At 37.3% G+C, this 24,300-nt stretch overlaps 1 protein-coding gene across 4 annotated transcripts in view; it reads right to left on the bottom strand.

Moving 5' to 3' along the window:
* The window catches only part of IPO11 (importin 11), a 268,429-nt gene that overhangs the window by 31,129 nt on the left and 213,000 nt on the right, over positions 1-24,300 (bottom strand). For all 4 annotated transcript variants that reach the window (XM_075527093.1, XM_075527095.1, XM_075527094.1 and 1 more), the window contains 9 exons: positions 23,767-23,883; positions 21,707-21,820; positions 19,684-19,799; positions 18,047-18,123; positions 11,415-11,494; positions 10,755-10,835; positions 6,114-6,209; positions 4,475-4,588; positions 3,463-3,584 (listed from right to left, as the gene is read on the bottom strand). In XM_075527093.1, the coding sequence (XP_075383208.1) occupies positions 3,463-3,584; positions 4,475-4,588; positions 6,114-6,209; positions 10,755-10,835; positions 11,415-11,494; positions 18,047-18,123; positions 19,684-19,799; positions 21,707-21,820; positions 23,767-23,883 (917 nt within the window). The remainder of the gene's footprint in view (positions 1-3,462; positions 3,585-4,474; positions 4,589-6,113; positions 6,210-10,754; positions 10,836-11,414; positions 11,495-18,046; positions 18,124-19,683; positions 19,800-21,706; positions 21,821-23,766; positions 23,884-24,300) is intronic.

Here is a 24,300-nt window from a genome sequence, read left to right as displayed (position 1 = left end):
CCTGAGATGGTGGCGGGGGCCCAAATCCTTTCCACAATGGCCTAAAGAAAAGTTAGACTGCTGCTCCTGACCATGTTCACTAGGCACTATTTTGGGGACCAATGGCACATCTAATAAAATCCAACTACATCTACTGTACTGTACTAGAAGAGTACTTTTGAAGCTGTAGGTTCATAAACAAGCCATTAAGATTGTAGATAAACTGGAATATAGAACTGGATCTAGACCAGGAAATTATAACATTTGTGAATGTACTCAGCCAGGTTGCTGTCACCTCTCATGTCTCACACCCTAGCTCAGATATGATTCTCCTCCACCAAACTTCAACTCCTTTTGGTTTTTCAAAGAACCCTCACTGTTCCAGCTATAGTGTGTCTATGCATACTTCCCTTGTGTGCTGAACATGGAGACACCATTACTCCAGAAGATACACTTCTTGTATCCTTGCTGCCTAAATCTTGTTACTGGACCCTACTGTTAATATACATCAGTTTAAAGACAAAGGTCTTTAATTTATTGTACGAAGTACCAAGAGCTTTTAGTAAATGAATGAAAATGCATGTGGATAGATATGAGTGGCAGACAGGCAGTAAGAGTACAGAATATGGAAAATAATATGAATGCATATATCAGTCAGACACAAAAAATGCTAACATTGAATAGCCAGACTCAGATAGCAAATGCAGATAATTAGGTAGTATTTAGCTTATGCAAAAACCCCAAGTAATACCAGGAAATTACTGCTAAGTGAAAAGGTGCTGCAACATGCTAATCAGGAAAGAAGCAGTTATTGTTCTTTTTTTAATATGAACTTCCAAAGACTAACACAATATGCAGCTGTGTGTAGGAAGATAAACAGGATGCTGGATCAAAGGACTATATGCATACATGATAAAATGCAATGGTACTGTTGGTACTAAAGACGTGTCATTGCATGTATCTCTGCATGACATTGCCTAGACAAGAAAGCTATAGTTTGGCTAATAAACTGTCACTTTATAACCTGCTCAGTCCAACTAATTGGCCTGAGAACCATTGTGAACTACAACTGCTCTGCAGCAATTCCCATCTTATCTGCTCTACAATCCTTCACTCGTGACGCTGTCAAAGGCGCTATATTTGCAACAGGAAATTATTTTTGCCATACTGGTTTTAAATGAAAAATGATGGAAGCTTTAGCTTCCTGCAGAAAGTCCCAAGTCCACATATGTATAGTTATAAACGTGACCACTAACTAGAAAAGTACCTAAAAGCAATGAAGTAATACTATAGAGTTTAGAGGGAGAATAAAAAAGGTCACTCCTTAATATTTTCCCCAACATTTTATCCATAAAGCAACTCAGAGGGAAGAATGAGAATACCTGTTATCTTCATTTTTCCCCCAGTACTTTTGTCTATTCCCTCCCTTTCCTCTCTAAAATAACCTGATGCTCTTGGGACAGCTCCAGCTATAGGCTAGAGGAAGCAACTGGCATAAAAGCAAATCCTCAGGAATTGCTAGACACAGTGCAGATGCCTGTTTTCCCTGTAGCAGCATCTTCAAAATCTGAGCTTGCTACTGGTAGCACCCCTGATCATCGTACAGGAGCAAGCTGAGGGTAGAACCTCACCCTCAGCTTGGCCTTCCCAAGCGAGCCCATCTCATGGCCATCCTCAGGTGACAAAGTTCTGTTCCGACTCTGCAGCTGAGTAATCTTGAACTGGCTTTGGATGTCCAAAGTAATATTTAATCAGGAACCTGGTCAGCAAGGTACTCCAACAGGAAAAATTACTTAAGCTTTTCTTGAAAATGCTGTTTATATGAATCAAAATATTTTGTTTAAATACTGTATTATACTTAGAACATTTTTGCTGAAGCTTTGCAAATTAACTTGTACAAGAAGCCTGCTTTTGAAAAAAATTTATTTTTAACACAAGTTTCAGATGTGAGATGCAGCAAGCATATGTAATACAACCCCTATGAAATGGCAAAACCAGAGTGACTCACATTGTTTAGTAGTAGAAGGAAAAAACTCGCTTGACAGAATCAATTTCACACATTCTGTCTGAAGGTATGTTTGGCCCTGGCAGCCTATCAGTTGTATAGTAAAATTTTCATAGCTTTGACATAAATATGATTTTCATAGCTTTGACATAAATATGTCCACTAAAGAGACTTTTTATTTGAGAAGCAGCTTTCTTAAATGATTTGAGTATCTGAAAAATAACACTGTCATTTGCAGAAGGTTTTATTATGTAATGGACTGCCAGAAATAACTGGCTCTTACAGCAGGAAATTTGGAGCAGCTGAAGGTAGTTCAAAATAACATGGTTATCTAAAACAATTTCTTTTTTCCTTCCTCTCTTTAAAAGAAAATTCACAGGAAGACAGACACATAGTTCAGCACCTTCAATTTTAGATAACACTTCTTTAAGAACATTTCGAATATGCTCATAAGTAATATAACATTGTTACATTTACTGAAAAACACAAAAGCTTTCTCATAAAGCAGCTGCTTGGTTCACCTTTAGCTAGATGTTTGTCCTGATGATATAGGACAAAAACCGAAAGCTTCTGTGCACATTAAAGGCTATGAAGCCTCTGTAAGTTTTACATGTAGTGTTCCCCTGATTTTTTACGTAGTCACTAGGTATTCTACAGATTTACAAATACTAACATAGCTTTAGGATTTCTGAACAACATCTAAATTCCCATTAGATAAGACTTTTCAGGAAATCCAGCAGACTAAATGTAAACGCATGCAGTCTTGTCTTCCTGACTTTCAAACAAACAAGAATAATCTGAAGATAAGTATGGACTGAACTCTCACCTAAACATGTGTTATACATGAACTCTAGTAGTGACAATGTAGAAGTCAGTGTAACACTATTCAGCATTTTCATTAAAAACTTTTGTTTTGTATGTATATTCAGCAATGACGATGGCTAGAGAAAGGACAACAGTAAAAGCTGCTTGCTATAGAAATCTACAGTGCAAAACCTGTTTGACAGTCTTTCACAGCAACTCTTCCATTTAGTGTCATAAAGGGGAAAACCAGGATGAAAGTTCAGATCCCACAACAGGAAAGAAAACTGAACAAACATTATTCCCTTGAAAGGACACCAAAATACTAACAAGCCAACTACAACAACTACTTAATCACAGATGAGAGAAACAGCTAGTTCAATGTTAACATGAGAATGGACAATAAAATATGCCATGCTGTTTCCTCACTTTTACTAAATGGCGTTTTCCATGAAATAGAAGAAAGGTTACTATATTGCTATAAAGCCAAATAAAAAGTTAACATAATGTAGCATGGAAATTCTACCTTTTTAAGTTTCTCTTGGCAAAAAGAGAGGCAATAAAACTACTTATATTGGAATATTTATCTGCAGAATTGTGAAATGCCTTAAAAACCATCTTAAGGGTCTTTGAAGCATTCTTATTTAAGAATGCTTATTTATTATACATTTGCTTACCTATTCAATGATGGCAGAAGTGAAAGCAATGCCAAAGCAGAAAGTTTTCTTCTTTCTGGCTGAGTGATGTTATCCATCCGATCAACCCACATTTCAATCAAGTTACCAAGAATTTGGTCCAACTGCAATGGGAAACAGAATGTTCCTTTTCATTTATCAGTAGTTCAGCATATTTAGAAAACAATTTATTTTAATTTTTTGTACCAACTGAATATGTTATTCAATCTGGGAAAGACACCATACAATAATGTATACCTGACAGAAGTAGCAAGCAACAGGTATTTTTAAAATTTTCAATGACAGTGCTTCCAGGCCCTGAACCCCTCCTCACCACTAATTGTAACCTAGAAGTTCGAAATTCATTTAATTCATGGACAGAGCACTGATTCAGAACAGTGAATTACTCACACAGTTTTCGTACAACAGTCTAATACATATAAAGCATCTGAACTTATTCTCTGTTTTACCTTCACTGGTGACAAATAAAAAAAAAGACTTGTCATTACCTGTTGGACAACTGTATTATGCCTAAGGATAAGAAAATTACTAAATTTCACTTAAAGACATAGTAGAACACTTGTAGCAAAAGAACCTCAGTAACCTCATTAGTGAAACCGGAGCACACGGAACATGATACTTGTAGAAACTCACTGGAGAATGATTAGACCATTACCCCTGGTACAAGACCCATCAAGATGGCACAAGGAAAGAAACTCTCACCCTGCAATACCATGCAAACTAAAGGGGTTTATATGGTTTTGGGGATGAAATGGGAAGAGAATTTAGAGATTGTATAAAACTTTTAATGAGATGTTTTAAGGTAATTGTGGGAACATGTAAAACTTGTTTCAGGATGTTCAGGGGAAGGACGAAAGGAGGGGAAAGGGCACCTTTCCAAGGTGGACTGGAGAGGAACAAGCATGGAAAACAGAGGGAAAAAGTTCTTTCAGGTCAAAAGAACGCAAGACTTCCACATGCAATCCAGCTGAAATACCACGACAAAAATCCTTACCTCCTGACCCAGTTCACATGCCATCTGGCTCAAAAGCAATGAAAAAAACCCTGCATTTTGTAGTAGAATTCTACCCATGATCCCCAGATAAGTAGACATCACCACTGGGTATCTCTGAAACGAAAGTAAATCAAAACAAAGGGAGCTTAGTTTAATTATCAGAAAAATATTTAACATACAGAGCAGAAATACATGGAAAATACTTGCATGCACTCTTTATGTATTTTATTAAATTGTAAATTGTAAATTGTAATTTAAAAGACTCTTAAGAACACAAGACTGAGCAAGCAATCTTTACCAGAGTTTCTCAATTCTTACAAGAGGAAAACTACCACAATCTCAATGTCAGTTTCCTCCAAACAGCCAAGTCAACTTGCAAGGTGATTTTACTTTAAATTTAAAAACCTGCATCTTAAGGAATAAAAAGTATATTGTACTGATAAAAAAATTACTTTCAAAGTTGATTATGGTTCTGTGCTGTTTTTGGCTAAGATAGAGTTAATTTTCTTCACAGTAGCTAATATGGGGCTATGTTTTGGATTTGTGCTGGAAACAGTGTTGATAACACAGGGGTGTTTTAGTTGTTGCTGAGCAGTGCTTACACAGCCTCAAGGCCTTTTCTGCTCCTCACCCCACCCCACCAGCGAGGAGGCTGGGGGTGCACAAGAAGCTGGGAGGGGACACAGCTGGGACAGCTGACCCCAACTGACCAAAGGGCTGTTCCATACCATAGGATGTCATGCTCAACATGTAAAGCTGGGGAAGAAGAAGGAAGGGGGGGACATTCAGAGTGATGGCGTTTGTCTTCCCAAGTAACCATTACGCGTGATGGAGCCCTGCTTTCCTGGAGATGGCTGAACACCTGCCTGCCCATGGGAAGGAGTGAATGAATTCCTTGCTTTGCTTTGCTTGTGTGCGCGGCTTTTGCTTTCCCTATTAAACTGTCTTTATCTCAACCCATGAGTTTTCTCACTTTTACCCTTCCGATTTTCTCCCCCATCCCACTGGGGGGGAGTGAGCGAGCGGCTGGGTGGGGCTCAGTTGCTGGCTGGGGGTAAACCACAACAGGTTAAAAATTACTGTTTACAATTTTAGTAACATTAAGAAGTGCTTAGTATTTCTGAAGAAGTTGTTATTTATTTCACTGAGAGAAACTATAATACCTCTGCCAACAACTAATTTGCAAGTGCCTCAAAATTAACTGGATACTGGAGTAATCTAACTGGAGTAATAAGCTCATTAGTTTATTATCTTTTGTTATTACTTTTAATTTTAAAAGAAGCTACAGATTTATTTCTATTAAATTCAGCATTTAACAATATAACAGTAAGTATTTTGTAGACTTGCCTACTTGAAAAAAAAATGCCAAGATTTACCTGAAAACTTTAACCCAGACTAATACCTTTTTGAATAGGGAGCAATGAATTTATTAGTCTTAAATCAGAAGACATTTTAATAATCCAATGACAAAATAAGTGATGGATATGTTGCTTTAACTCTTGCACTACTATGTTACTTTTACAGACATTTAAAATAGCTGTCAAAGATCTATCAGAAGCTTTTAAAACAACAGAAAACTAACATCAATATGATGGAAAAGGAAAGGAAAAGTAGAGAGTAGTTAAAGAGTAACTCTTACCTCCCCATCTATAATCCCCCTGAATATTGATGGCAGAAGGGGTTGAAACATTTGAGGACCCAAAACAGGGTTTACTTTTAGGACATTTTCCACAACCTTAAGAACAAAACCAAATTAGACAATTAGTAAAGTACATTTAAAAATCTTAACTGAAGCTTTAAACTACATTACTGGTCTATATATAAAGTCCTGGTAGGATGTTTACTATTAAATACCAGCAAACTGCAGGATTGCTGAAAGTATATTCTAGTGAAGTACCTGCAAACCTGATCTGCCTAACTGACCTGATGAAAACTGATATGCCAAGTGAAACCCACCTAGCCGAGCACTTCCTCATCAGCCTCCTCTTGGCCCTGACAAAGCTGATGAGGTGGGCTGGAAGGAAGGACCTTGATAAGGCTTCAGGAAAAGCAGCTTCATGAGGTGGGTTGGCAGGGAGGAGTACCAGCAGTTGAAGGCTTATTTCCATACCTTTGTCCTGTCACTTTTTTGAAGAACCATTGATTAGGACCTACCATCTCTTTGCAGGTGATCAAGTAAGCACAAGTGCTCTCAGATGTGCTACTCTCAATACGTTGCTCTGGTTCCCAGTTTTTACATTCTTTATCATTTGCTTCTCAGCTCTTTTTCCCCCCCCATGAACTGTTCCCTGAAGTAAGTTTTTCCTGTGGTCTTCAGGCCTTCTTTCACCCAGCTGTTTGGACTCTTGCCTTGTACCAAGATGGACAGGGGAAGAGGCTGTGACAATAATGGGCCTGTCCAGTCCTATGGGTAGTAAGGACAGAGACCACACACCTGCACACTGATGTGTATAAAGCATATAAAGGTACCTCCCTTAAACACTCCTCTCAGTCTCCACCTACTTTCAGCTTAGAGGGACTTCCACAAGGAACTACTCTTCTGCGCTCTTGTCCAGTCTCCCCTAAATCTTATTTTCTTTTTGAACCTTATTCCTACTAGCTTCATTTAAGCCTCTACTACTAAGCCTCCACTAAGAAACAGAGGGCCTACTAGTGCTCTATTTCTTGCCTTGAGAGAGACGTTAAGCAGTTGACCCCTTTCAATGCCTCTCAATTTTGTAGACCTTTAATACACTGTTATATGGAGGTGAACATAACTCTTCCCCCACTCATCTTTTCCAGGTACTGGAAGTTTTGGCTAACTCATTTGTTCCTTGTACAGAGTCTTTTCAAACCTTTTATTGTCTGCCTCAGATAACTAGAAAATCAAGTCACAACAAGCCTCAGCAATCTTGCGATAAGTCGTCTCATTAGTCCAAATTAGTGTTTTTCAACCTTATCCATTTATTTACTGTTCTAATGTCTATTTTCAATCCAGCCAAAGCTGTTTGTAGGAAAATATTACAGAGAACCTTCCCGGGTGTTTCTGTTCCCAATATTTATCTTAGGGGTTTTTTGTTTAACAAGTCAGCATAGTGATGCCTAACAAAACATCATCTTTTTTGTAAAAATACTTCCATGGATTATAGCTCAGTTATCCTTCTGGAAGCAAGCAGGCATACTAGGAAGGTGTTCAAAGTATACTGGACAAACCTTGCCGCTAATGCATGGCCACACTGGGAGCCAAGTGGATAAATGATATTATATCACAGAATCATAGAATAGTTTGGATTGGAAAGGACCTTAAAGATCGTCTAGTTCCAAACTCCCTGCCATGGGCAGGGACACCTTCCACTAGACCAGGTTGCTCAAAGTCCCATCCAGCCTGGCCTTGAACAATTCCAGAGATGGGGCATCCACAGCTTCTCTGGGCAACCTGTTCCAGTGCCTCACCACCCTCACAGTAAAGAATTTCTTCCTTCTATCTAGTCCGAATCTGCCCTCTTTTAGTTTAAAGCCATTACCCCTTGTCCTATCACTACATGCCCTTGTAAAAAGTCCCTCTCCAGCTTTCTTGTAGGCCCTCTTCAGGTACTGAAAGGCCACAATAAGGTGTCCCCAGAGCCTCCTCTTCTCCAGGCTGAACAACCCCAAGTCTCTTAGCCTGTCTTCATAGGAGAGGTGTTCCATCCCTCTGATCATCTTCATGGCCCTCCTCTGGACCCACTCCAACAGGGCTATGTCCTTCTTATTTTGGGGGCCCCAGAGTTGGACGCAGTGCTCCGGGTGGGGTCTCACCAGAGCGGAGTAGAGGGGCAGAATCACCTCCCTCGACCTGCTGGCCACGCTTCTTTTGATGCGGCCCAGGATATGGTTGGCTTTCTGGGCTGTGAGTGCACATTGTTGGGTCATGTCCAGCTTTTCATCCACCAGTACGCCCAAGTCCTTCTCTGCAGGGCTGCTCTCAATCCCTTCATCCCCCAGCCTGTATTGATACCAGGGGTTACCCTGAATCAGGTGCAGGACCTTGCACTTGCCCTTGTTGAACCTCATGAGGTTTGCACAGGCCCACCTCTCAAGCCTGTCAAGGCCCCTCTGGATGGCATCCTGTCCCTCCAGTGTGCCAACTGCACCACTCAGCTTGGTGTCACCTGCAAACTTGCTGAGGGTGCACTCAATCCCACTGCCCATGTCGCCGATAAAGATGTTAAAGAGCGCTGGTCCCAATACCAGCACCTGAGGACCGCCACTCCTTATTAGCAGCATCATTCCATTTGAGAGATCTGATTAAAAGCTGCTGCATCAAACATTTGTCCAAATACAGACCCTAAATAATAGTATTGATAGAGAGGAACTGACATTTTAAATTCCACAACTGGAGTCGTTAAGCTCCTCACAGCAGAACCTACCAACAGGGAGGACTATCAACTTCTCCTTCTGTACTGGGATTCTGCAAGCAGTTGTGCAACCCACCAAGGAGGTAGGTGGGATCTAGTTTTTTTCCTCCATTGCATTTACAATGAACTAAATTCAAGTCCAGGTTTTTATAAGCAACACAGAGTTCCCAGTTAGTGCAGCCACTGGAAACATAAGTAGTAATACACTACAGGTACTACTCAACTATCTTTCAGTGCATACTCCAACCTTATTTCCTGAAATTCTTCAAAAGACACATTTAAAGTTTCATGCTTAATATTTCAAAAGCTTATGAATTTCATAACATCTCTTTCATAATACAATTTGAAGTTTGTGCAAAAATAGGGTTTTTTTAGTACTTTGAAAAATGTCTAGCAACTCTATTTAAACAGTTCTTGCCATTACAATAGCTACTTATGCCAAAAGCAAAGACTATTTGAACATGATGTTATGGTACAAATGCAAGTATGCTACACAAAGGAATGTGATACAGAGCACATACATCCAACATTCAATAAAGACTGGAAAAGCTTAGCTCCAGCCCTATTAGGTTCTAGCGGTCATACAGAAATGCAGAAAAAAATAAAAAGTGAACCTTGATCATTTGGTGCTTATTTAGTCATAAAATCACCTGGACAGTTTTTATTATAATACACATATGTATACAGATTTATTACTTAACCCTTATCTTGCCAGTTTTTCAAATGTGCAGTTACAAAAAATGAACTGTATGATTATTTTTCTTATTGGTATTGAATACAAAAAAGGAAAACTAATATTAAAAAATAGTAGATATAATGTTATTATTGTTGTTTGTATTAGCAGCAAAGGGATCAATACTGGTCGACAGGGTACAGACAAAACTCAGATTTGGATGGCTAGATATCGCAATTAGATAATTACCTTTGCATGTTTTGATTAGAAGCACTCAAAATGAACCTAGATTATTAGTCCACAAGTAGAATTTTGACTTTAGGGCCGAATCATTTCTTAATGTTGCATTTTCATCCAAGTAATGAAATTTTTTCTAAATTCTGAACAAAGCTGAAAACTGAATTAGGACAACTCTTAAAACACATTAATCTGATTTTGCCCTTTTATTTTGTAATTAGAAGTGTAAGTATCTTTTGTATTATACTGTGGTACTCTTCTCCATTCTAAAATTCAATTAGAAATAAAAAGCTTTGATTAACTTTCTACAACTTCCATGAGTCCACTGATAGCCAAATATTAAATCAAGTAACTTTGACCCAAACACAATCCTTGTTTTGCAACTCAATGCTCTCAAGATTTTCTATACATAGTATTATCTTTGCAATGCAGTGACTGGTCATCTGGCTGTTTAAGTGTGCTGTTGCCAGGCTGTAGAACAAACTATTTTCATGAAGATCCAAGCCCTCACTAACCACCTTTCTCTAGTAATCTAGAAAATAATCAAATGGGAGAGATATGAAGGTCTCCTAATCCAAATCCATCTATACAAAGAGGACTCAAACTAGCTTGGAACTCATTTACCTAAGGACAACACTTTGGAATCACATGAAGTAATGAAAGCATTGCAGAGAGGGTACAGGGACTGTGTGTTACGTGATTATCTTTTAGGGTGCTCTATTTAAGGCTATACTAACCTCCTCCTGGGAAAAGTAGTACTTTTAAAAAATACATGGGTGTATATATGCACTCTCTATACACACACACACACACTTTAAATACGTAGTTTAAAACACCACTGACTCCAATGTCAATATGTGCTAAATAAACTGTTTTCTTCTACATGTTCTACATTCATCATACTTCAAAATATTACTCTAACCTGACAAAACACTAGCAAGAGTAACGGATGTGCAGCGCTGAATATCTGCGTATTATTTTTATTACACTCTACCTTTAAAACTTGAACTTGACCTTCAGTAGTTATGTCCTTCAAAAGACCACAAAATGACCGGCATAAGTCAGCAGCATACATCTGAAATTAAATGCAAAAGAAGGTGTTATGCAAACATGTTTTATACCTATGTATATATTTCAGAACTGAACACATTAGGGATTACAATATGTCCAAAGACCCAGCTTCTCTTCAAAGATCATATATGATAAAACGCTCTTCTTTCCTGAACTAATTAAAATTTAATGTAAGCATTTTGGGTTTTTTTTAACATTGCAGGTTTTTTAAATAATCAATCTCAATGAATTTTCTAATGTAGAACGTGTGAGAACAAGGCATAATAGCTCTAGTTCAATTCTTGCTAGAATTTACGATCATAATTTTAACCTGGTACAATAATTAAAGTAACTATCACTACCCCGCATAGCATCTTTTCAGGTACAAAAGTACTAAATCAATCCACAAAACACTAATTCTAAATAATAATCTTGTCCACCATGTGCCATGAAGAGCTAACGTTAGAACAATATGCTTGTATACACATAAATGAATAAGAGTATAAACGTTTGTGTGTACGATGTTTTCCAACATGAGATAAAAAATAGTTTGCCAGTAAGGTACTAAGGTACTAATATGAATCTTTATATAATGGTAACATACCTGTAAAAATTCAGATGACGATAAGAAAATATAAGCATTGATGATCTTAAAGCAATTTTTGAGGTTTTCTGAACTCAGCTCTGGAAAAAGAAATCACAATTCAGAACCTCATCACCAAACTAAAGTACAACTAAAGCGATTCACTTCTAAAAGTCTTTCTCTCACACAGCTTTTAGGTGCCTACAAATAGAAAAAAGTCATCTTAGATTCAGTACCATTCAGGTTCTGTCTCCCTGCCAGATACAATAACAAGAGGGATGATAATGGCTCTCATGTTCTCAAACGGAGACACAAGAAATCCTATGACCTCAAAAGCCAATGCTAATAAAAAAAAAAAGTTTTGAATGTGATAGCGGGCTAAGAAGTTATTAAAGATGGAACAAATGAAACACGTACGTAAGAGACCTGCAATTACTTACTGATAAATGATCTCTCTCACATTTGAGTCAGTAAATGCTGATTAGAAAGAGTGAAATAAAGATTGCAGTTCTGCTCTTCTGACCCAGGTGCCACATCAAATGGCATTGAGCTTTTGGACTGAAACACACTGAGCTTTAGGCCATACCTTGAGTATTTCAGTAAGGAAAGCATATCCATTTAAGAGACAGATACACACAGGAGATAGTATACAGCAGCAGTTTGAAGAGAGAAAAAAAGACATGTCCTCAGGCGTACCTGTAAGACTGGTTTTTTAGAATAATCACCCCAGAACATCTATAAACACAATTCATAGCAAAACAACAGGTTTCAAAGTTTCACATGGAGGTTGATACTAGTGCAGAAAGCCAACAGCCCTCGTCATCTGAAAACAAAACAGAAGACCAAAAAACCTCAAAGGGCTTGCTAAATTGTCTTAAAACCAGTTTGGGAGACAGACTATTCTTGGTAAAGTAAGTGGACTTCTGCTCCACCACCTTTAACTAATATTCCAATAAAATCATCATGGAGAGCCAACAGGAAAATACTTTTACATAAGTTTTAAATAAAGCTCCTTACCAGATTAAACTAACACCAGCAGCTGGCTAAGATCTGGAATGTCCTCCATGGCTTACATGAATGCAGCCTGTATGAAAGTGTGGCTTACACCTAGTGATGCTTATATAGAAAAACTTCTACAAAGAATATCACATGACAGAAACTATGGCTGGTTTTCCATTATAACATCTGAAGAGTTCTGGGGAGTTTTAGCAGTTTCTCTTCTTTTCCCTCCCATTAGAAAGAACATTAATGCTCCTGTTATCTGACATGGCCGTTGGACAGCTTTGAATGCAGGACTACTTTCACATCTCAGTGCTTGGACACATCATATCTTGTTACCACTTATTTTTAATATTTACATATCTTGACTTGAAAAGAGACGATTTTTCACCTATCCATCCAACATCCTCATCAAAAGATTCCAACACATCCATGAATTAGCTTTAGTAGCATATTGCTAGTGTTACACATTTCCTGAAGTTACTGCACTCTCCTTAGGGGTCTGCAGTTTTGTTTTTTTTTTTCTTACTGGATACAACCATATTTTAAGTTTCAGACACTGATGTAGTAGACATTGTAAAGAAATGGTCGTATAACCATGAAGTGCTACCAAGCTTTCCATCACTTTCCATTCTGTAATTCTGTGATAACTGATACAAAGGTAATAAACCACAAGTAGCAAAATTGCAAGAAGTAAGTTATTTCAGGCCAGAAGGAAAAAACAGATAAGATAAATTCTGTTGTTTCCATGACATCTCAGTCACTCATCTGTGCATAAAGCTCAATGTTTAGTAGAAGCATTTTTCTAGAAAGATATCACCTTCAACTGATTACATTTAAAACCAATTATACATCAATTCTCTTGACAGGTTTTCCTGAATCAAATATATCTTTTTCTGAATTAATTAATGCGCTCCTCTGGGTTTTGTTGGGGATCAGAGGAATTTTTCCAGTTCCAGTAACCTGCTTTTTGCCATTACCTTTACAAGTACAGCACAGGCACATTAAATCTGATGCTTCTTGAAACAGGTATGTCTTGACTTTGACCAATTCCCAACCTGAAATTGTATCAGATTCAGCTGTCATTTTAAGCAGTCTCAGAGCAGAAATGCATCCATCCTCAGAGAATCAATGTATTCCTCCATTCCAGATTATTCAATCTGCTGCGCTGAGAGATGGATTAAAGAACCTCTGCAACCCCTCTATAGGGCAATTATATTTCAACATAATTTAAACATTAGCAGCAGTGCTGATATGAAAACCAAATATGACAATTATGCGTGAACGATTATTGTACATCAGTGATAGCACCACAATCTTTGAAGGAAGGTTAGTTATGCAAGTGAAATCAAGCCTTCATATCAAATACAACATTCTACTCCTGCATCTTTAAGATTCAAGGACAGCATTGATTACGCTCTTTTCAGAAGGACAAATACATCTGGGAAGGAACAACTACATATTACTTTCAGACTAGTTAAAAAAGAAAAATAAAAAACATTTCTATATTTTTCCCCTTTTTCCCCTTTCAGTTGACTGTCAAAAATTAAAGGGAAGTCACTGCACTGACATATACCTATCACAGAATCACAGAATCATATAGGTTGGGAAAAGACCTGTAAGATCATTGAGTCCAACCATAAACCTAACACTACCAAGACCACCACTACACCATGTCCCTAAGCACCTCATCCAAACGTCTTTTAAATACTTCCAGGGATGGCGACTCAACCACTTCCCTGGGCAGCCTGTTATGCCACAGGCCTGTGACATGGCCACGACAAAGGCATGTTCAAATAATGAAAAACCTAGTATGAATGAATAAATCAATAAAAAAAAAAATCATTAACTAAATCTCAAACCAATTTTTTATGCATCACACATTGGAATTGCTTGCCAACAGATAAGCATGCTTTTAAAAAAATCTAAAAGATGCAGGAGAAGCAATGGCAAGCAGTTACTTCTCTAGGCTGTATATTTAAGTTAGGAATGAAAGTCAAAGAACACCGAAGGTATATTCTTGTCAATAAGACAATTGGCTCAGGCAGAGAAAGCATGAGAGGAGGGAGGCAGCATAGAGGCCTTCAGAGTTCAGGTTTCTAAGGTATTACTGGTGGGCCAGGAAGCAATGATAGACAAGCAAGTGCTTGTGCAGTACATAGTCTTGGCAAGCATCTTAAGAGCACTTAAAAAAAATTGTGCAACAGATGATATATGCATTTGCAGACATCTAAACATGTATTCACCAACAGGAAAAAAAAACCACAGCGACACCTTTCTATTAAGTGATATCCATAGCACATTTCAAAAACTACCAGACATAATTTGCGCACAGTATTATCTCATTCACTTTTATATCACTTTGCTGAAGAAAATGTATTGTTGTAACACAAAAATCATAAATCAAGTTTTGTATTTTGATGGTTAAGCTAAACTCCCAAATCCAATGGGAAACACTAGATGCTCAAAGAGCTCTTAATGGTCCTGAATCAGAACCAGCAATCTATCACTGCACACCTCCTGAATTTTCTGAAAAAAATAATCTGTACAGTCACAATCAAGTCCCACAGGACCTTGCCCACAAAGGCAATTAATGCAAAGCAAAAGCTACAACACAATGAATAAACCACAACCTGAATAATACACAATCCAACCTATTGTCTGTACCTCCTTAAACATAATCAAACTGTCTACTTTCATATAAATGGTTATCAATATTATTTTCCACAGCCCCTTTGGGTCTGAGTTATCAAAGGTGCACCGTATCTATTTACATACACTGTTCAACTCCTGCAGAAGTTTGTCCCTTATTATTATATAGGAATACCTCTAAGATGTAACATTTATGCAAGACTTAAAAATGCTATAATCTGGCTGTGAAGAAGATAAAACCTCTTCTCTCCCTCTCTAGTTTGATGACTTCTTGCCACATCTGTTTCCTCCTCTTCAGCAGGACAGGGTCTTCTCCATACCTCTAACGTCCAAAAATCTCATGTATGAACTTCTTCTCTCCCTTCCTTCCAGCTCTTCTAGTTCAACCATGTTGACCTCTAATAGGACACTTTTTCTGAAGGACTTAAAATGCTGATGGAGCAGTTAAACACACCAGAAAAATAGTTACATTACCTGTATGTTAGAGTAATTCCATTCAGTAAGAATAACTTCAGAAACTAAAGGTCAGGAGGTTCATATTCCTTACACTGTATTTTCAACAAAATCATTTTCTGGAGCACCTTGTTGCTAGTTCTCCACCCTGCTCCAAAAGACATAAGCAAGGAAGTCATCTACTCAGAACTCCCTTCATCAGATCTGCCCTTTGGCTTCCACTTTGATAACTTAAGACTGAATTGAGAACCAGTCTCGGAGAGATTTTCTGGTTTGCCTTATCCCAGATACTTAAGGCACACAAGACTGCAATTCTGAAACTTTAAATTTGAGAATCTCAAAATTTAAATGGATTTCTGCATTTGTCCAACCGAAAACAGCAGACTTCCCAGTTAAAACACCTTGTCCTGACAGCTATGTCACTGTGGCGAGAAAGATAAGAAGTGTTTGTTCTCAAGTGCTGGAAGTTTCAGGTGAATACTGCCACTTGTATACTGGAGAAACAGTACTACAGAACTAAGACCGAATGGTTACTTAATCAACTTGCACAGCTGATCATCACTGATAAATGCATTTTCTTCTGCAAGGGGCTGCAGCTTCAACTGTGCTGTTGCACTTCTAGTTTAACTAGAAGTATCCCTTCTCCAAGTAGAATGGATGAATGAAGTAGCTGCCTGAGTGGTACTGGATGGCAGTATTGTACTGGTTTTATAACTACCAAGTTTTAAAATAAGGTTAGCACTAATCCAAGATTCAATCTTTATTTCTACATCACAGTGCCACGGCTACGTCGTGTGCAGGCTGTCCAGCTAGATTCTCCCAATATAAACAAAAGGGAATTGCAGGCAAAGAGCGTACCAGAATGGTTTCCGCCTTCTGGCAAAAAGCGCGCCATTTTGGTCTACAGAAATCAAAATTTTTGACTGACACGATACTCAGAAAACTAGTTTCTCAGAAAAATGCTCAGGAAGTAAAATAGTATCAGAAGTCTATATGAGGAAATCGATCTATGATTACAAATCAGCTGCTGTGTTTTTGCAACTCACCCCCATCCCCAATTAAAAAAAACAAACCAATTTGACATGTGTTTGAAGCCCGACCTTAAGGAAGGCCTATCTAGTTAACTGTACTACTTGCTCTACCAGCATCATACACCAGCTTTTATTTTTCAGAACAAGGAACATTCTCTTCAGGATATATTTTTTCCAAAGGAGAGCATCACTGTTCTCCAGGATTCATTCATAAAATAAGGGAATTGTAACAAGTGTAGAATATTCCTGAATACCTCCATCTTTTGTTAGAAGAGTATGCCAAGGTTTCCATTCATAGTCATCTCTACCCTGGAAAGTATCACATGAGGACTAGGGAGGACAGGGTAGGGAGAAAATAGCAGTAGCAAATATAAACAAGCCACAAATACCAACTATTTCTGTATTTAACTCAAGCAGATTGCGAGTGTGACACAACTATGAAAATCACAACCATTTGTAGAGTGCAAGTTTCCTGTAGCAGATACTATCTACTACTAAAACAGAACAAGGAGGAAGGGTAGGTGTGTAGATAGGAATGAAGACAAATAGTAAGTATTAGCAGCTACAGAACCTAAGAGGTAGATCTGGAGGTAAATACTAAAACCACTATAAATCACTACTTTCCTGAGAAGTTTTGTCATTCGAGATCTGTATATACAGAGAAATAACAGAAGGCATCATCTTGCACCTACCCACCATGATATATCTTTCTATTGACTTTTAGTCAGAATAAAATATTAAGTGCTGAAAACAACAATCAAAAAGCTAACCTCTGTAATTTTATAAACACATTCCTCTAAAAAACAAATCCATTTGCTATATTAGCTCCACAACCTACAAAAGCACAACTAAAGATCTCATTAAACAAAAAAGTTTACATAATAAAATTAAACCACAAAAATTTTATACTCCCTTTAATTACAAAGCAAAAGCACCCCAAATAGCAGTATTTCCTAAGCACTGAATCTTAATCCTCATTAATAAGTTCATATTTTGTCAACAACTCAAGCAAAACTACTGCTTTCATTTTCAGTGCTGCTTGACCAATACACTTATAGACATATTTAGGCAGTTTGACTAACTACATAGTTATTAACTGAATAATGGGAAAGCTAATAATGGAAACTTCAATTCTTCAGACTAGAAATCATCATTCTGGTTGTAAGCAGAACAGCCAAGTATTCTGTATAATCAGTATCAATATCACTAAAACTCAGCACATTTGGTGTTAAATTTCAGGAACTTCGTAAAAAACCTCTGAAATTATAAACTGAAATTTGTCTTATCTTTTGGGTACAAAGTAGCTTCAATTTATTAAAAAAAAAAGAACTAGGGTAAGTAGATAAATAATATTAAAGAATATGGGAAAGTAAACCAATAAAAACTTGTTCTTCATTTTTCAATAGTTACATTTTTGCAAGCTCCCTTAGTTCTTGTAGCCACAGCAGCATTATTTAAAGCAAGAACAACACAAGCAGTAGAAAAAAAACCCAGAAATTTTGTTAGTAAAAGACTCACCAAGAAGGGCAGACATGTTCTGAAATACTCTCAGGAGCTCAGGTGTAAGACATGGACAATTCTCCAATGTCACTAACCTAAGAATAGGTTAAGCAAAATATTTTAGATGCTCTATGAATAACATCAGCAATCATTTTGACAGATGTAAAACATTGTAACTTCTAGTAACCATCTAAATGATCCTTAAATAATGTGTAACAATTACGTGAAGCATATTCCAACCACAGCAGGAGTCCTTACAACACACCCGTCAGTATAGGCATGGGTATTACTAAGGTAGGAAAAGAAAGAAAAACATGCTACTGTGTTTTTATAAAGACAACGTAACCTCCAAAATGCAGCACTGAGAATGTCTAAGTACCCAGCTTGGGAAGTCAGAGAAGGTGGGTAGGGAGGAATATTCATGGTGTAAGGACAATGCATGTAGCGCTCTACACCTCAAAGGAGCAGCTGTGGTGGCAACCAGCTCAAACCTTTACCTTTTTTTTTTTTTTGAGGTCTGAAATGATGCATTGATTACCATGCATAAAAGCATAACTATATGCTCAGCATTGTTTGTATGAATTTAAAATTCCTGAGGTTTGAAAACAGTACCTATAAATTCATACTTAAAGCCACAGCAACACACTCAAGTTTGGTCCTAAATCTTAGGTGTGGGATTACTGTATTCAAATAACATTTCTGATTACATAAAGTATCTTAGCTGTTCTACTGCTCTTGGTTCAAGAAACCATTAGAGTCCCAACTGTCTCTGCCAGCTCCATCCAGATTCCTCTGATGCTCTACGACATTTAAAAATATCATTCTTCTGCATAGGCATCAGAATAACGACCTCAAGATCAGTATTATTAAGAAGTTCTGAACTGATACATTAAAAAGGCCCATCTTAAATTTTGTGAAGATCTTGCACTTCGACTTGCTGCCCCACCACTAACAGCATTATAAATCTTAGCTCGGCTGCACACAGAACAGATCATTTGTAGGTTAAGTATTTGTAATTCAAATGACCATCTACAACTTAGATCAAAGGAATCCCTCACTATTTCAAGACAAATTCAATATATTCCTATTCTGCAGGAAACAGATGTGCTGAATTTGGTCCAGGTAACAGTTTCCTCCTCCTAGAGTGTCAGCTGCAGAAACAAACAAACTAGGCTCATGGAAAACTGATCACAGTGCCACTTCTTGTTTTATGTTCAGTCACCAAATAATTTGAGATCTGGAAGAAAACTTCTGCATTTTATCCTTGTAAACTCGCCATCTCTTCCAGCAACCAGCTCTGAGACTCACTGGGTCATTGTGCTCCTCAAGTCAAGCACATCAAATTGTTAGTTTAGCATGCACATTATAGTGAGTCTAGACTTTTTGTCTTGCTGTTCATTATCACAACAGAACTGTATCTCACTATCAACTGCCTGAAAATGGATTACCTACTCAGTTATTTTTAATTATGTTTCTTTTATTAACTTCCTAATGTCATCTCTTCTGAGAAAAGGTATGATATAGATGATGTCACAGTAAGATAACAAAAACATATAAATTCTTAATACAGTCAAAGCTTTTTTAAATTTTTTTTTTCTTCTGGGAATACAAAAATAACATTTTAAAAATTAGAAACTGATAAAGAACATTCTTACCACAACTCTAAACCATCTTCCAGAAGATAGACATGTGGAGGCTGAGAAACATCCGTACTTAGCTGAATAACTGGAAGTAGAAAAGGATAGAGATTTTTGCTGTCTGCTCCCAGTCCCTATAAAAGTAAATAAAAAAATGTAAAATACTTCAAAAACCTCAAATCAAGCATTTCAAGAATAGCATTGAAAAAGATCTGCGACACTGTTCTATTCGGATACTGTAAACATGCATTCAAGAAAACAAAAGGTTGAACTTGCATCCATTTCACCCAACAATAAAATAATCTGATACTCCTGGGCTTTGTCTCAACATGTCTTGAGAAAATTACATAAGTTTTTTGAAAACAAGCAGCTTATCAATGGTCTGCAAGAAAAAATGATAAACAATACACATTCCTAAAAACATTCACTGGTCATTCTCTTTCTGGGAAAAAATCACAGCTCTAACGAATACTAAAGTCTGAACAAAACGTTTTAAAGACCAAGGAAAGAATTACTCTTTGGACTTTACCACACACTAAAACTTTTGACACATTCTAAGAATCAGGAGAATGGTTTGTTTTCCAGAAACTTCCATTTAGATACAATGTTGGTCAACATAGCTATTAATTTTATATGGCAATATCTGGGACCAAAAGTTATCTAGCTTTCTTTATTTTTGAGAACTGTAAGACACTAAGTGAACTAACAAACTTAGTTAAATGAACAGCTAGGGGCAAATACAACCTAATGTTGATAAATGAAAGCAATATATTCTGGAAAGGAAAAGTTCCCTACAACACACAGATATATATAAAAAAACACCTACAAAAATCTACAGAAAAACAATGGTCTAAGAATCACTATGTTCACTTCTATTCTCAGTATTACTAGCATTTATTGCACTTAGAAGCCACAGTCACGAACAAAGGTAAGGTGATAGTAGTCCCTGGCTCACTGATGTTTTAAGAGTTCTGGCCATACCCTTTTAAAACAGACGTTAAAAAGAGGATATATTCAAGTACAGCTAAAAAGAAAATTATGAGCACAGATAAATTCTCAAAAGAAGAAAACAAATTCAAAGATATTGAAATACAAATAATAGGATGCGATACAAATCAATTATGTAATAATGCAGGCAGCTCAGAGCTGCTATTATCTGTTTCATATAACATGAACAAAGCAGAAGAGAACATCAGAAAAGCTAGGAAATTTGAGAAGGGATGAAATAAAGTATTTTTCCCATAGCATGTATAACAATGCTGCAGAAATCATTGCAAAAGGACATAATAGTATCAGGTTATGCAATAGAAAGGTAAAAATGTAACAATAAAAGGGTTGGAATTCTAAATAAACAAGATGACCCACAATTAGTCAATACCAACAACACCCTTGAGAGACATTAAACCTGATAGTTATGATTTGAAGAAGAAACATGTGATGCTAATCTGAACTAAAACGCAAATTTAAAGAACAGGCAAAGTGAAACTTGTGGTGGCCCATATCTTGGCCTATGGTTTAAAAATGCCTCATCTTCACAGAAAGTTTGCAACCAGAACAGGAATTCCACATCCCTGGGAACCACATGGAAAGCAACGGGAAAACAGATGCGTTTACACTGCAGAATCAAGTCTGAACCATACACGATTGTTAAGAAGAGACTGACACTCCTAATGCCAGCTGGGAAACACAGGAAGCCAGAAAAAGCTCTTTCACATAAAGTCACTAAAGGAGGTTCAATTCCAGGATTACAAAACCAAAACCCTCCAGAACACAAGCAAATCTGCCTAAAGAACTGCTTTTACTGAAGAAGCCCCTGGAAACAAAATAGTTAAGTGTTTAACATTAGCTATGTCTACCTCCACTATCAGAGAACCATGTCTTTATTATAAGACTGAAAAGTATTTAGAAATAGTCTATAAAACCAAAATATACCTTAATTTTACCTATATATGTGTATATATACACACACAGAACATGTAGGCATGTCTGAGACAGAACTGCAGGAGATACTGAAAACATTTATGTGATTCTGACCCCTTACCTGGACGAGATGGATTAACGTGGTTAGAATGGCACATCGTAGCATATTATGCTCCTCACTCTGTTTCCAAAGGAGTGGTAAATACTGAACCAAACATCCTACATATGGTCGTATCTGCGGTTCAGAACACAAATTTGTTTCTTAATGTGTGAAACAAGGCCATTAATTTATCCCAAGCATAATTTCTGAAATATTTAAGAGCTGCTTTTGTCACAGTGAAAATACACAGTTTGCTTTAATTTACTCCTCTTTCCTCTTCCTAAAACACCATACTCCATACTCCGTGACTGAAGTAAGTTCTGACTGCACAGTGGTTTGAAAAGAACATATTACTTAGGGTAACATTTGTGCATGGCAATCAGGCTTAAGTAGTAAATAGAACACAAAAATACTTGACAACCAGAGATATTTTCATATTAATATATTCTTTACCAGGACAGGATTCCTAAATAATGGCATCCTTTAAGAAGACTGTCCTGGTTTTGGCTGGGATATTAATTTTCTTCCCAGTAGCTGGTATAGTGCTGTGTTTTGGATGTTAGTATGAGAATAAAGTTGATAACACCCTGATGTTTTAGTTGTTGCTCAGTAATGTTTACACTGGTCAAGGACTGTTCAGCTTCCCATGCTCTGCCAGGTGCACAAGAAGCTGGGAGGGGGCACAGCCAGGACAGCTGACCCCAACTGGCCAAAGGGCTATTCCATACCATATGGCGTCATGCTCAGTATAGAAACTGGGGGGAGCTGGTCCTGGGGCAGCGATCGCTGCTTGGGGACAGGGTGGGCATTGGTTGGCGGGTGGTGAGTGGTTGTATCACTATTTCCCCCCCCCCTCCCCTGGGTTTTGTTCCTCTCTCACTCTCTCGTTGTTTTCCTTCTCATTACAATTTATTATTATTATTATTATTGTTCCAATTATTAAACTGTTCTTATCTCAGCCCACGAGTTTTCTTACTTTTGCTCTTCTGATTCTCTCCTCCATCCCACCGGGGGAAGGAGGGTGAGCGAGTGGCTGGGTGGCGCTTAGTTGCCGACTGGGGCTAAACCACGACAAAGACCAGAAACAGTCCCGGGGGGAAAAAAAAAAAAAAAAAAGCTGAATAACCTCTAAAGTTATCCATGCTTTGAGCAGGGGTTGGACTACATAACCTCCAGAGGCTTGTCCCAACCTGAATTTTTTCTATGATGCTCTACAATACTAAAAGGTTAATCTATTTGTCTTCTAAAGTATTTAATTAGGAATTAACCTAAACAGACTCGACGATTCTTTCTCAACTTGTTTTTTTCTGCTGCTTCTCTAGCTTACCTAAAATGCAGGGAAATCTGCTGTCATGTTGACTTTTCCTACAAGGGACAATTAGGAAACCTTCATTTAGCTCTCAGACAGGATTACTTGTAGAAAGAGGAGATAAGCTCAAAACAACGCATTATCTCTGTCCTTAATACAGTAATACCGCAAAAAACCCTGAGACAAAAGCAGTCAACAATTCATTTTTAATTCTGCAAAAACGTCTTCAATTTCTTTATGTATAAGCTGAAGAATATACTTTAACACTAAGAAGGAAGTACTGAAAATTCATAATGTTAACTTGAAACTTTTCATGCAGTTAAGGAGAGTGCTGTATAGGCAATCATGATCTGTGGTATCAGTGCCAATGAGAGATTACAAATTTAACTGCACAGTTCCTAGGAGTGTGAAGCATTTTGTCCCCCAAAATGTGTCTTTTAATATATAAGATTTAATAAAATACTAGTTCAGATATGAGAAGAGATAATTAAAATAAATTACAATAAAAAAATAGAATTGCAAGAAATGCAACAAGATAACCAGTGAAAGTCTTTCTGTACTCTAAAAAATACATAGTAAATACAGAGAAGATAAATAAGAACTGAAACATGAAATGAGAACCAAGTAATGCAAACAATGCAGGCATCTACCATAACAATAACCAGTCTACTAATTGATGACATTTTTCTACTATTTTTGTATAAACCAAAAACATCAAGTCCTCCTCTGTGTTTTCGGTACAAAGCTAACACTGATAGCTATTAAAAGATACCTGCGTATTGACTCTTTCAATCATACAAGACATAACGTGAAGAACATGCATTTTGGTGTCACATTGTGTTACTTCCCGAAGTAGCTTAAAGAGCAGTTTAAACATGGATTCCAGATACTAAAAGAAAAATAAACAACTACAGATTAGACCATCAAATATACAGTTGGTGACATGAATTGGTGATTTTCCTGTACGCTTACAGCTCTAAGGCATCTATGAACTTTGAAAGACACTTAAAAAGTGTGCAAAATGTTACTCTCATTTGGAAAAATGCACGCTAGCCCATCACTGCCTAAACAAGATAAAAAATTTCACATGTCCTCTTACATAACAGTTCAAACATGATCAATTTGAAAATACATCATTTTCATGTTTTGGTAAGTGTAAACATGACTTCACAAATAAAATACTATAAAGCTGAGGGCCGTGTCTCCAGAAGCACTTTGTTAGGTCAAAACAAAGGTACAGTCTTCCAGCTTTTGGGTCAGTAGATAAAATTTAGATACTGAACCGAAAAAAACATCTTAAACAATT

Source organism: Mycteria americana, chromosome Z (assembly GCF_035582795.1).
Source record: "Mycteria americana isolate JAX WOST 10 ecotype Jacksonville Zoo and Gardens chromosome Z, USCA_MyAme_1.0, whole genome shotgun sequence".
Taxonomy (NCBI): domain Eukaryota; kingdom Metazoa; phylum Chordata; class Aves; order Ciconiiformes; family Ciconiidae; genus Mycteria; species Mycteria americana.
Note: the sequence above shows the minus strand (reverse complement) of the source record. Positions and strands in the feature narration are given on the sequence as shown.